The sequence below is a fragment of the Notolepis coatsorum genome (assembly GCF_963971535.1).
Source record: "Notolepis coatsorum genome assembly, chromosome: 16".
Classification (NCBI taxonomy): domain Eukaryota; kingdom Metazoa; phylum Chordata; class Actinopteri; order Aulopiformes; family Paralepididae; genus Notolepis; species Notolepis coatsorum.
Window position 1 is genome coordinate 42,207,009 of NC_140180.1, and position 14,330 is coordinate 42,221,338.

General features: G+C 40.3%; 1 protein-coding gene across 1 annotated transcript in view; it reads left to right on the plus strand.

The window, feature by feature from the left end:
• Positions 1-4,381, plus strand: part of canx (calnexin) — a 52,125-nt gene extending 47,744 nt beyond the window's left edge. The window contains exons 13-15 of the mRNA XM_084332298.1: positions 1,000-1,177; positions 2,917-3,023; positions 3,482-4,381. Of these exons, the coding sequence (XP_084188424.1) occupies positions 1,000-1,177; positions 2,917-3,023; positions 3,482-3,538 (342 nt within the window). The 3' untranslated portion in view covers positions 3,539-4,381. The remainder of the gene's footprint in view (positions 1-999; positions 1,178-2,916; positions 3,024-3,481) is intronic.
• The last annotated feature ends 9,949 nt before the right edge of the window (positions 4,382-14,330 follow it).

The following is a 14,330-nucleotide window of genomic DNA, read 5'->3' on the forward strand; positions in this document are numbered from 1 at the left end:
TTAATGGACCAAGCCATCAAAACACCTCCGTCAGAACTCTCCCGGTGATTATTTATCAGAGCTCTTGTCATAGAATAGTTCAAAATTTTAGTCCCATAATACTCCCATCTTGTTTTTGTGAGTTGTGGCTTCTTACATCTGGTTGTCCTCACATAGATTTCCCCATTGTGATGTAGAGTAGAAATGACTATCCTGACTAGGGGTGGGATAAAGTATTGATGGAAGTATATTAATATTGCTATACTTTCCCCCTTCATATTGTATCAGTATGTTGACGCCCACTACTGTGGTAATTATTTGGCTTAAATCAATTAAATAAAAACAATTGATCATGTTCTCTATCTGGTTATATTCTTGAAAATATAAAGATGATGGTCATTGCATGTTTTAAAAGAGTGAAAGTCTCTTGACATGTTATTGCCCTCGAGGTACCGTATTATTTCAGCTATGGTCAATAATGGGCTGATGAATTGCAATACATTTCAGCGTCAAACCTTACAATTGTACTTTGGCTGAAGTATCATGGTAATATTCTCACGTTGGTGATTCCCACCCCTAATCCTGACTGTGAATCACCCCTAATCCTGATGGTGAATCCCCTTCAGGCTCATTCTGGTGTTTTCCACACAAAATACGGGCCACGTTTGTTGAGTTTCTGAGTCAAATGGTAGAATTGAAGCCCACCTGAGTCCAAGGCTACAGGTGCATAAGCTAAGACTGAGGGTCGACAATGAAGAAACAAAGAGTTTCACAAAGTCCTTGTGAAGAAGGCTGTTCCTCTTTGTTTCTTTCCAGAGGATCCGAGTTGAAATGCTGACCTGGGATCACTGACAAGGACTCTATGACCATCTAATTCATTATAGTCTGTGGTATTTCTGATCCTAGATCTCCGTTTTTACTACAAAACTCTACAAACTGTAGAGGTATACGGTGTTACCCTTTCGCTATAAGAAATGCTAATGGAGGGGAAAACCACTGACAACCTTCTGTCCCCAACAGAAGAAGACCCCAGCTACGCCAGCAGCAGAATACAAGAAGACAGACGAACCTCAGCCAGATGTGAAGGAGGAGGAGGCAGAGAACGAGAAGGAGGAAGAGGCGGCAGAGGCGGAGGCGGAAGTGGAGGAAGACAAGGCTGAGGAAGATCAAGTGGAGGAGGAAGTGAAGAGTAACCCAGGTTTGAATCCCCTTGTTATTCCCCATCAGTCCCTCGTATGTTTTAAATCAGGATTCCGACACAGATTTCAAGGTCTTTAAAGGTTTGGAAAATGTGCTGCCACACTTAAAAATATTTTCCCCTGAGGGAGAATGTGTGTCACTAAGTATTATTGTTATTAGCCTATAGTTAAAAGGTACAACTCAGTGAATTAATGTTATATCTGCAATGTCTAAGAATTGAGGTCTGGATACGCATGTAATTTGAAAACCAAAAATATGTAGGATCCCTACGTTATTTATTTATGAGACAATTTTACCCCTAGACTGGATTTGGATAGTTACCATGATAAATTGACTTATTTTACTGCAATTGTCCTATATGTATTTGATAAACAAAAGGGCAGTAGATACTGAATTTCTGCAAATTATTTATTTAAATGTTATTTTCTAGCAGTGGGGTGCAGCCATTGTTGAAATTAATGTACTGGAAAGTGGAAACACATGAAGATGTTGCTTTAACCTCTTAAGCCCTTGCCATATTTTCAGAAAGTTTGCCTAAAAGTACATACCCAAGTAAATGGAAGATTGCTCCACTTCTACAAGGCCATTTGCATGTTCTATGGACCTCTGGAATGTATTCCCAGTGTCAGAAATATTGTGTCTTACTTCAATATTCACTTCAGTAAATTGTAATGAATCAAAGGAGAATATAAATGATTATATATTTTTTCCCCCATCTTAACGGTTTACTAAAAATCTAAGAGAAATGAATAAAGGGCAGATAATTTACAGGGGGGTTTGTAGATACAGTACTGAATTTTGCCATCCGGATTCCGAACACATACAATTTGAAATATCAATATAGAATATCAGGCCTATAAATTACCTCATTATGGCCAAGTCATCATCTATGAATCGGGCCAAATCTCCTCTTTCCAATTGCAGAGTTAAATCTGGATTTAGTACCACCAGGCGCCCATTACAGGGCAGCAAAGACCATGAATGAAGTACAGTTACTTTTGTATAATGTCCATAGCTCTGCCATTTTTCACTGGATTGCGGCGCCTTTTATAATTTACATTATAAAAAAGTAACTACTTATAGTAGATTTCACGGTTTGTGAATCACGCCTGTTGATACTAAATCCAGATTGAGCTCTGCCATTATTTGGCCGATCCATAGATGTGCGACTTGGCCATACTAAGGTCATTTACAGGCCTGATAATCAAATTGCATGTGTCCGTATGGCAGAATGCAGTACTAGTACAGTCTCTACAAAATCTCCTGTTTAATCATCTTCCCTTTATTCATTTGCTTAGATTTTTTTGTACACGTGATCTCAAGAAGGTGCTGAATTTTTCATGTCTGGTCATTTTTAGAATGGTGTTATTCAGTCAAAGATGAAACTAATTTGTTTGATATTCTCCTTTGGTTCATCACAATTTACTTAAGCCTAGTAACCGACACAATATTTCTGACACTTGGAATACATTCCCTGACATCCATAGATATCCCTAGATACCAAAAACATGCATGCAAATGGACCTTGTAGAAGTAGAGCAATCCTTCCATTTACTTAGGTATGTATTTGTAGGCGGATTTTCAGAAAATAGGACTCAGGCTTAAGAGGTTAATGTATGTTCAGGCTTCACTCCCTGAACAGAAAGATACGTGACTCTTGATGATCAGTTTATGGCAGGCTGTGATTGTGCCAAGAATATTTCACACATTCCTCATAGAACAAATGTTGTACTCCAGTAGCCACAGACAAGAAGAGCGATGAAGAGGACAGCCCTGCAGAGAGAGAGGAAGAGGAGGCAGAAAAAGAGGAGGAAGATGAAGACGCGGAGGCGACAGGTGAAGAGGTGAGAGGGGTCATTTAACAATGAAGCATTGGGAGGAGTGTTTTGTAACTCCAAACAAAGGTTGGCTTCAAATCACTTAATATTTCCAAAACCGAAGATGATCAAAACAGTAACGACAAACTCATGATCACGTTTTGAAATATGATGGTGAATTAGTTGTGTATTCATGGCAATTTCTTTTAAATCAAGGCACCAAAATAAAATAGGCGGTTTCAACTTGACAACATAAACAATCTAAATGGACCGAGTTTATTTCCTGTTTCGATGTTTGTTAATGCAGTAACTGACGGGAGTTACACTTGGGTCCAAACTGTTGCCCTAACATTGGAGCAAGCAAGGCATTTGGCGGTCTGGCACCCTGTAACACTGCTGTGCTCAGGCCACCCGCTGACTCTCGAATCTAGTTGTTCAGCTCTTGCCTCTCGTCTCTAAACTTCCCTCTTATTTCCCAATTGTAGAAACTGGAAGACGACGTCCTGAGAAGGTCCCCTAGAAACCGAGTGAGGAAGGAATGATGTGGCTGCTGCCTGCTACAACCCTCTGGATGTCTGGTTTCTACACAACCAACAGCCCTGACCTCAACCCCCCCCCCCTTAAACCTCTCCTCTGTTACCCCAACCCTAACTCTAACCTCTCTCCTGCCTCCTATCCCCTCACCTCAACCCCCGTCCTCGCCACACCTCCCTTCAGAGGCGACAGAGAGAAAATAAAAACCATCGAAGCAGTTGAAAGCCATCTCTCTCGTCGGGATCACCGGGAAATGGAAACAATCGCAACCTCCAATGTGGACATCCGATGATGACAACGATGATGTTGACATCCGATGGTGATGACAACAACGATGTTGATTCCAGTGTGAAGGAGACTTGAGTTAGCAGAGTATAAGGGCTTTGTTAAAAGAAAAAAGAAAAAAATAGATTTAACAAAACTTCCCGCACCATTCCGTAACAAGTGTGGATAGACTTGAACCCCTGTAGGGTCCTGTCCTGTATGCCTCAACCTACACCCTACCGACCCCTTCCATGCCCACCCAAACTCTAAACCACCCACCCCTACCCAGAATCTTAACCACCCACTCCTGTCAACATTCTTGCTAGTTAGCCCATGTCCACAGGTTAAATCAGTATTTATCAAGAAAAGTTCAAGGGCAAACACTACAGCTTGTAGTTCTAGCCACCCGCCCTCTCTCTTCTCGCTCTCTTTCCATGTCCTCTTGCTTGGTGCTGTCTTAATTCCCAATAGTGTGTATGTGTCAGAGGGGTTAACTAATACGTAGCATGGACATTTCTCGTTGAGGCTTGACTATACAAAAAAAAAAGTTGATGTTTTATTATTGATGTAAAAACAAACAAACTGTTTTTGGGGCCTGAATTTCTTCCATTTCCAGTCATGTATGACTCTTCTCCATGTTTTCATTCTGTACGTTCTCAAGTCCCATGTTTCTGTAATTGGGGGAACCCCTCGTGAGTCGTCCTACAGTACAGTTGGAAGTGGAGGTTCTACAGTACAGTTGGAAGTGGAGGTTCTACAGTACAGTTGGAAGTGGAGGTTCTATAGTACAGTTGGAAGTGGAGGTTCTATAGTACAGTTGGAAGTGGAGGTTCTACAGTACAGTTGGATGTTCCACCATTTGAGCTCATCCGAAGATGCATAGGGGTAGTTAGAGTTTGAGATGTAAAAAGGGTGAGAATTCCAAGCTAGTTGCAGGCTTTTAACTAGGGTTAGTATACGTTGCCTTACATGGTCCTAGAAAGATTTGACTTTTTTCTTTTTTTTCTTTTCATAAACGTACTGTGAGTCTTTTTTTAATACTATGAACATGACTTTTGTTTTTGTTTTTCTTCTAAACTTTAATTCCATTGTTTATTTTATTCCCTCTTGGGTCTTGATATAATTTGTAGGGATATAGTGTGTGTACAGTAATGTGTGAGGGAAGAAAAGAGAAGCATTTCCTGGTTGTATTGTTTCGTGTGGGAGGGAGGCGGGCAGGCCAGCCAGCCAACGCTCAACACACGATGACTGTTATTGCTGGCAGGCTTGTGGGTGAAATGTCAAGGTTGTTAGAGCAGTGTGTCCTCCCTCAAAGCTGACTCATGAGTTTAGAACGAAGGAAAAAGTCAGTCCCGGTGTCTGATTTTTAAAAGTCAGTCCCGGTGTCGGATTAAATACGGAATGGTGTGAAATATGGATCACGTCCGCATATATAAAACATTATTTCATTTTTTTTTAAACGACCAGAATATGGAGAAATTGCATGAAACCAAATTAAAATGTATCTTGCAGTTGATTTTTGATAGATTAGCCGTTGAAATGGAGACAAACACACTAAAATACAGATTGGTCAGGCTGTAATGTTAAAGCTCGTAAACTATATTTTTTTCCTGACATAATGGCTAATATAGAAACTTGTATAGCTAGAAGATTAAACAATAATATATGTTGCCATGTCACTGGCCAATCCGCATCCATATTTAAAATGACACAGACTCCAGTGTAGGCAGCCTACCTCTTCTCATTGGTGGAATGAAGTCTGTCTCCTCTCCTCCCCCATTGGTCTATTTGACGAGTAAGCACATCCTGCACTTATATCTCCTGAAATGTGCAGTGTTCACGCAACAGCAGCAGACGACATTGTCTTCTCAGGTTGTTGAACAAGCCCCCCCACACACACTGCTTTCTCAATGCATGGATTTATGTATTCTTCTGCTCCAACTTAGAAGAGAAACATGTGGTCTTAACCCGTTTGCTGCCTGTTCATTCAAACCTTTATTTTTTTATTCTCTAAATAATCATTGGAGGTTTTCCCTAATTTCCAACGACATCAAGATTACAGGCTAGGTAAAACAGTTACTGAAGTGGGGATATTTGCGATCATGTTTTTAAATTGACCATACGATAGTGGGGTATTGATTTTTACCGTGAGTCGATCATTCCAAGAAGCCGGGGCATTAAAACAAAAGGCCGACTTTCCAAGTTCAGTCTGTACTCATGGGGGTGCCTTTTGGGGGGGACCTTAAGCATACGCCAGATATTTGAGCAGGTCAGATGGGGACCGTAATTCCAATCTAGCATCATTATGATATAAATTGGTAATTTCCTGACAATGGCCTTAAAGATAAACTGATACCAATGTTTATTGTGCCTCTCTGCCAGAGAAGACCGACCCACTTTATCATACAGGATACAATGGTGAGTACCATATCTATCACCAGTAATGAATCGGAGAGCAGAATGTTAGACTGTGTCAAGGGGTTTAAGAGTGGAAGGAGCAGCATGTCTATTGATTACTTCTCCATAATCCAAGCCTGTAAATCCTTTACGTTCCTTGTTTGTGTCTTTTCTTGTTGTTGTTTTTTATACTCATTTTTGTTTGTTCATGCTGTTGATGACTAGAACAAGCAGTGAAGTCAGAGGCCATTATTAAGATGGTTACCCCATATTTAAAAGAGTTAAAGAGGCGCTTGTCTAGGTAACATACTCTCACGATGAACACACACATTCAAAACCAGGTTTTCTGCTGCTGCCGTTTGCGTTCTTTGTGCAAAACTGAGAACCAGTTTTTCTCTTTATATTCCAAGTGGTTGTTGATCATGTTTTGGAATGCCACAAATCTTCCCTTCTCCAGTGTCTTTCACAGTCATGTCTGCGCAAGCAGAGGGTATTGGCTCCCTCCACGGTTACACCAGCAATCTGGGGGGGGGGGATTGGGTGTCCACAAGGGGGGTGGGGGGATTCGTTATTCATTCATTTCCATATGGTGGGCGGGGAAAACTTGAGAACTTGAAAATTATGTTACTTACAAAAAACAAACAAAAAAAATTAATAAAAGAGATTTTGACTAAAATCTGAGGTTGGAGATGTGTTATTCTCTACTGTTATGGTTTTCTATGACCACAATGATTATTGAAATTAGGAGGGCAAGTGCAGATTCTGCCTGGAGGTAAAATGGAGGTCTTGTGAGGTGACCTATAACCTTTTCTCACCGGGGAAATACTAGGTAGTTTGTTTCCACTGTAACCGGAGTTATTTAGTCTTCATCTTTATTCTTCTCTACTATTGTTGCAAGCTCCCCAGGGACAATAGGCTGTCGTTCTGGTTTGGGGATTGAGAAAATGTGACCGACTGATGATGCATCCTTATGCAACAAGCCACCAACAACACTCGCCAAGTCAATTCTCTCCTAAAGATAGAATGTAGCATTCAGAGGAAAGTGTAAAATGAACATTCTAAGAATGTATTTAAACCATGTTCTCTTCTCCCCGTTTAGTGACAACTCTGTTTTTCTTCTTTTAGTTGTGTCTGCCTGAAACTGCCTCGCTAACATACTTCTAGACTAAATGGTGTACTGTCTGATGGGGAGACATTGCAGTTCACCAAACCTGGTTTACTATTTTCTAACCGTACACACTAAAGAGTTACAATAAAAGCTGCAAGGAGAGAACTAGTTATGACCGTTGAGATTTGATGTCACACTGTGGAAATGTGTAATTAAGAATTTAATAGTGGCATTTATGAAAATACTGTGATGATCACGGGGAGTCATGTTGTGTAAAGACGGATGAAAATACTGCTCCTCTGACCCATATGTATTGTTGTTGCAGTCATCTATGAATGGAGATACCATTTGTTTTGACGAATAAAAAAGGCCTAATGGAAACCTGACTGCAATTTGGACGTTTATTCCCCTTTTCTTTTGCAATCTGTTAGTCTGCATAGGTTTGCATAGCCCACCATGGCACCATGTTACTTTGAAATTCATTTTAAAACCTGTTCATTATCTCCACTAGGCAGAAGCCTGGGGAGAGATAATATAATCGGTTGTGTGTCTGAGTGCGTCATTCTATCTGGGCTGATTTGGATGAAATGTTGCATATAGCCATAGGCAGACAGCAGGCCAAGGACCTGAATTCTGGAATCTTTTTCAGATCGGTCAATGACGAGTATTTTATTTGAATCATTCAATGCTGTAAAACAACTCCCCTGAAACCGACATACATATTATGCTTCTCAAATGCTGGTCAACGGGTATCCCTCAAGATCTCAGCAATCTTAACATCATTGTCTTCTACAAAAACAACGGATCTAGAAAATAATGTAACAACTACAGAGGCATTTTCTTACTGAACACCATAGGCAGGGATGTGACTGAATCCTGGAGATCCGTAAAAAAATATTATTTGAGGCGGGGGTTTGATTGATTGATTGAAAACTTTATAAACAGATTGCAGAATGGGTACAGTACAGCTCAATACTAACAACTACTAAGAGGATGAAGACCAGAAAAAGACTTTTGTCTCGTTTACATAAGGGTCCTCTATTTTCAATTCATCAAGACATTTATGGCATACAAGACATACAAATATACGGTACCGTGTAAGAAAAAGATCATACAAAAATATACATCCGAAGGGGAAGAAACTACATTGGAGGGTGGCAGGGTGATTTTCTAATTGCAGCCACCCGTAGGTGCTCTTTGAGAGCGGTTTTGAAGGAGGGTAGGGATTCACATTCCTTTACGGCTGTGGGTAGGGCATTCCACAGCGTGTTTAGTCCCTTGTTTGAGCCGAATCTGGGTTGAACGTGATTTGTGGAACTCACTGACCTTTGGGAAGTACATTTCGACATGTACATACATGCCATGGGTATCTTGTAGACCATGCCCAGGGTTGTCTAGTGCAGTGTTTCTCAACTGGTGCGTCGTGGGGCCATTTTGAGTGGGTCGCGGATGTGTGTAAAAAAAAGACGTTTTTTTTTTTTATATATACTTTCTTTTGCACTACCTGAAGACAAAGCAGAGAAACAGATTGGACATTGAGCATGACCTCAGAGTTGCTTTGTCTACCATCACCCCAGACTTTGAGACTCTTGTCCAGGGGCGTCGTTTTGGTATGGCAAAGTATGGCACTCGCCATACCTTGGCAAATTAATATAAAAAATAAAATAAAAAAGATTTATTAAAAATAAATGTAATGTTGATTTAGAATTCAAATGTCAACATTATGAACAAAGTTCCGAAGCTTCTAACTATTCGGTACAGCCCTAGCATGTTTTGATATAGTCAATTATCTCACTTTTACTAGATGACTTACTATAGGTGCAAAGGTTTTTACTATAGGTCAAATATGCTGCCAGGGGAAAAAAGGAAAATGGACATACAAACGTTTTTTAGTCAAAGGGCAGCAGAGACAAGTGATACAGGGACACAGGTACGGTCTGGCTTAGTGATTATAACAGTGCAGTTCAGCATTCAGTAACCCATACTTTTTGAATGTGTTTTTGATACTACATTCTGTTGAACACACCTCAAAACTCAAAAATATTGTGGTTCTCTGCTTTAGTCTGTTGACACATTTCTATACTAAATGCTTTTGTAGTCCTGTGTCATACCTAAATGTCATATAAGTGAATTGTATAGAAACAACTCACCAAAAGTGACTATTGCACAACTGATTTGACAAAAAAATATCCACACTTCAACCCCCCACCCTCCCTTTTTGCCATACCTTGGCTTTTACTGAAATGACGCCACTGCTCTTGTCAGGAGCAAACAACATCCCCAGTTATCCCATTAGTTCCCTGGGATGTTAAGCTAAGAAGTCTGCTAAGAAGCATATATTATTTTATTATTATTTTATTTCATTGTGTTTATCCCTAGTTGCACTTTTGTTGCAACCCCAGTTATCCCATTAGTTCCCCCAAACTTACTGTAGGTCTGTTATGTTAAGCTAAGAAGTCTTCTAAGAAGCATATTATTTATTATTATTTTATTTCATTGGGTTTTTAGCCCTAGTTGTACTTTTGTTGCACTTTTGTGTGTTTATTTCATGTTTTTAACAGTGCATGAAAGATTGTGTATTACTGCAAACAAATGTTCTTTTAATAAATCATAGTGGTTCAAAAATTTGGGTCGCGACTTAATGACTAAGGAAAATGTTGGGTCCCGAGGCTAGACCAGTTGAGAACCACTGGTCTAGTAGTGGACAGGCGTATCTATAGCTTTTTTCAATACTCATTGCTAGCCGTTTAAATAATTTCTTTATCATGTCATCACCAAGAAAGCCTGTCCTATTTGGATCCCTTCATAGTTGCTAATTGGTTTAGATTTAGAACTTCAAGCCACAAGCGAACCTTTTCAAGTTCAGTCCAAATCATAGTCGAGCAGCTTGCAGACAAAATCAAAGAAATATATTTTTCTTCATCTGGTTTGAAATATTTCCCTATTCGCACTAGACTAGTATTTAGGCTACTTGTGGAGCAGTGGTAATAGAAAATGATCCTCTACCTCCGTGATTTCTAGGACCGATTTTTACAGAGGTGTCCAGAGATTGAACTTTGAGTTTTGACTGTTGGTGTGAGTGAGCGAAAATCATTGTTTCAAATGGCACCTCAAACTAATTCATAACAAAGTCAAATACACTGCCTTGTCGAATCATCGAAAAATCAAATAATGCAGAGAAATAAATAATAATTTTTGGGTGAAGTGCTCCTTTAAATACAATTAAAGCAGTAGTGTTCCAGGCAGAGACCACCCAAAACACACTTTCATTAGTCTAGGTCAGTGGTTCTCAAACTACGGGTCGCGACCCAAAGTGGGTAGGCAATTGGCAATTTCTTTATTTATTTTTTAACGTTCTGGCAACATATTTTGGCTAAATATGCCTATGTGTATTGATAACATAGTGCTGTAATAAAATGTTCTAATATGCATGATCAAGTTCAACAACGTGTGCTTTTATTTTGATGTTCCTTAATTCCAAGTTGAAATTACACAGTACATTAACACATTGGACGCCAGACCCGAGATAAATCGGGTTAACTCGCCATCGCTTGAGCACCAAACCCGAGAAAAGTCAGGTTTTGGTCGTTATTTATTTTATTCGCTATTTCCATTCATAATCCATCGAGGCAGCCTGATGTTATCATTGGGAATGGGTCTGAGATCGTAAACGTCCAATACCGCCGCCTAACGCATTGCGGTCGGTATTGCACATCCTTGGAAATTCTCTGGCTCAGCCTGTACATCGATCTAAAAAGTCCGGTCCGGGTTTTCCTTGTCGGGCAGGAGTAACGTTTATAACACATGGATTGGGGAGAATCGAGCACCGCCGGTTCATGTTCTTTGGTGGATTATCTTGGCAACACGATTGACATCAATACTTGGAATAGCGATCAGATAATTGGAATATTCTTTTTGCAGTACATATAGTCAAGGTAAGGGCTATATGCTATCAATCTTGCATTGATCCAATAATTCCTTCCCCGCGATCGGAGCGTGTGTCTGTAATGTACTGTGTAACGTATTCCGTTGGTGACGATCGAAGCATAGAACCATCCATGCATGATGAAACATAATACCGATAATCTAGCGTTGATTTCAGATTATACAATGGCATGCACATTTCTTGATTCTGATTGGCTGAAACAGTCAAGTTAGACGTTATTTCGTATAACACACGTGACCCCAGATCCCTCCCACAACCGAATAACTTTTTTTTTCTGTCTGAATGAATCCGCCATAGATAGACAAATGGAAGTATGAATAGCTTTTGAACGAATCCTCCAAAAAAGATACAGTCAACTGGAATATGTTAGTTCGTTACACATATGTTGGATTATGTAATTGGTTTGTCATGACCCATTGTGAAACAAAAGAAAAATCGCAGATTTTTTTTTTTTAATGGCCGTCTATCTATCTTTTATTTTTTTTTGTCAGACCATTGGATTTGATTGATTGATTGAAAATTGTATTAACAGATTGCAGAATGGGTACAATACAGTACGGCTCAATACACACAATTGTTAAGGGGATGCAGACCAGAGAAAGACTTTCGTCTTGTTTACATCAGGGTCCCCCATTTTCAATTAATCAATATGACATACATGACATACAGATAGAGAGTACTGCTACATCTATACATTTATGACATACCAGATTTACAAATACAGTACTGTTTGTGATACAAAAAGACGAAGAAACTGTACATTGGAGGAGGTTGGGTAGGTGGGGTGGAGGGCGGGGGTTGGGTAGGGTGGGGAAACTGTACATTTGAGGTGGTTGGGTGGGGGCCTGGGGGTAACTGTACATTGGATTATCGACGAAACCTTACTTAGTCCCAAGAAGAGGGTCTCGTGTATTATTGGGTTAGGAGTCGGACATTTACTGTACATTGGAGGGGGTTGGGTTAGGACAGGGGTCGGCAACCTGCGGCCTCGAGGCCGCATGCGGCTCTTTAGCCAATCAGCTGCGGCTCCCTGGCCCAAAAATAAATATATATATATATATATTTTTTTTTTCTCTTATTTTGGAGATCGATGTCATACTGTGACACTGAAATGAAAAAATATTTCATCAACTAAGATATTTAGTCAACAAAAGGCTTACCTTAGTGATATGTGGTGTTGCGAACAATGAAATATTTGTCTTTTTCTTTTATAGATTTTCCACAAATAAGAGAAGGACTCAAATATACCTGAATAGTTCAGGGTTTTATTTCAAAGTCGGTCTACAGACACTAGTGTTTTGTCTCCTCTTCATAAGAGTTTGAGGTTTTCCTGTGTTATAACAGGTAAAAACAGCAATTAAAAGGTCAAAAGTTTTCTTTTTGTTGCTTTATAATCCCATTAATGCAACAAACTGTGTGCTATAAGTATAAAGTATAATAAATCGCAAATTACTTTGGGTATGCAATTGTCAGGCGTTTTATGCTAAATGTGGGGTATGCTTGGGGATATATAAAACGTTATACACTGTGTTATCTTCATTTTAAGGGTAAATAGGTTGTGCGGCTCCCTGAGCATTTTATTTTGTGGGACGGGGAAAAGTGTCTCTTTTGATAGTAAAGGTTGCTGACCCCTGGGTTAGGACATTTACAGGGGCCAGTTTCGAATTGCAGTCTCCCGTAGGTGCTCTTTGAGAGTGGTTTTGAAAGTGGGTAGTGATTCACATTCCTTTACAGCTGTGGGTAGGGCGTTCCACATTGATGTGGCATAATTGCAAAACGTGTTTAGTCCCTTGTTTGAGCCGAATCTGGGTTTAACATGGTTTGTGGAGCTCCCTCTGGTGTCTACTAGTGGATCTACTATTGGATCTACTTTCTCTGTGGATGGGTTTGTGAACAAATCTCCATTATGCTTCAATTACTGTGTGTTTATTGTATAGCAATAAGGTTGGGTGAATTGGGCCATTATATAAAAGCATTACATCACTTGAAGTTGTGTGTTATACTCATTAGATCCTGCTTAGGCGTGTGATGTAATGCTTAATTGATTGTTGATCCAAGCGAGGAATGACACGGTTTCTAGTGAAATGCACTAAACGCTGTTTAGCGGCGTTTCCTGGGATTACACAGAATTACTCTAAAACTATACTCATATTCACCATGGTATAAAACGGGAATGTATGGATGACATTTTTTTTTCTTTTTCCCAAATTGAACGATAGATACTCAATGTCAAATGGGCAATAGTTTTATATCCATAGCTATGATATTTAATATAGTTTTAGCACTGCAAACACCGGCATGTATCCCCATTCATTAAAGCGCTGGCACACACGGCCATAGGCCCACAGCGACCTCTGGCGCTGAATGTGTTAAGTGTGGGGTTGCCAAAAAGGTTTATTCCACCCAATAGTGTAGAGTGTAATAGGAATAATGCAGGAAGGTCTGCTTTCATTTGTCTATGTTTGCCCTGCCCCCTACACTTAAGCCTGGTCTACAAGATACACTACACGACCAAGGTACCCATGTACATGTCAAAATACTTCCCAAAGGTCAGTGAATACCACGATCACAACACCAGAGGGAGCTCCACAAATCACGTGAAACCCAGATTCGGCTCAAACAAGGGACTAAACACGTTTCGCAATTATGCCACATCAATGTGGAACGCCCTACCCAAAGCTGTAAACTAAGGAATGTAAATCACTACCCACTTTCAAAAACACTCTCAAAGAACACCTACGGGAGACTGCAATTCGAAACTGGCCCCTACAAATGTCCTAACCCAGTTGTACAGTAAAGACCAAGTATGGCTTTGTCAGTATTCCAATGTACAGTGTCCCCCCCCTACCCAACCCCCCCCCCCCCCCCCCCCCACCCCCACCTCCAATGTACAGCCCCACCCAACCTCCTCCAATGTACAGTTTCTATGTCAAATGTATGTCAGTATTCCAATGTACAGTGTCCCCCCCTACCCAACCCCCCCCCCCCCCCCCCCCACCTCCAATGTACAGCCCCACCCAACCCCACCTACCCAACCTCCTCCAATGTACAGTTTCTATGTCAAATGTATATACACTCTTTTTCT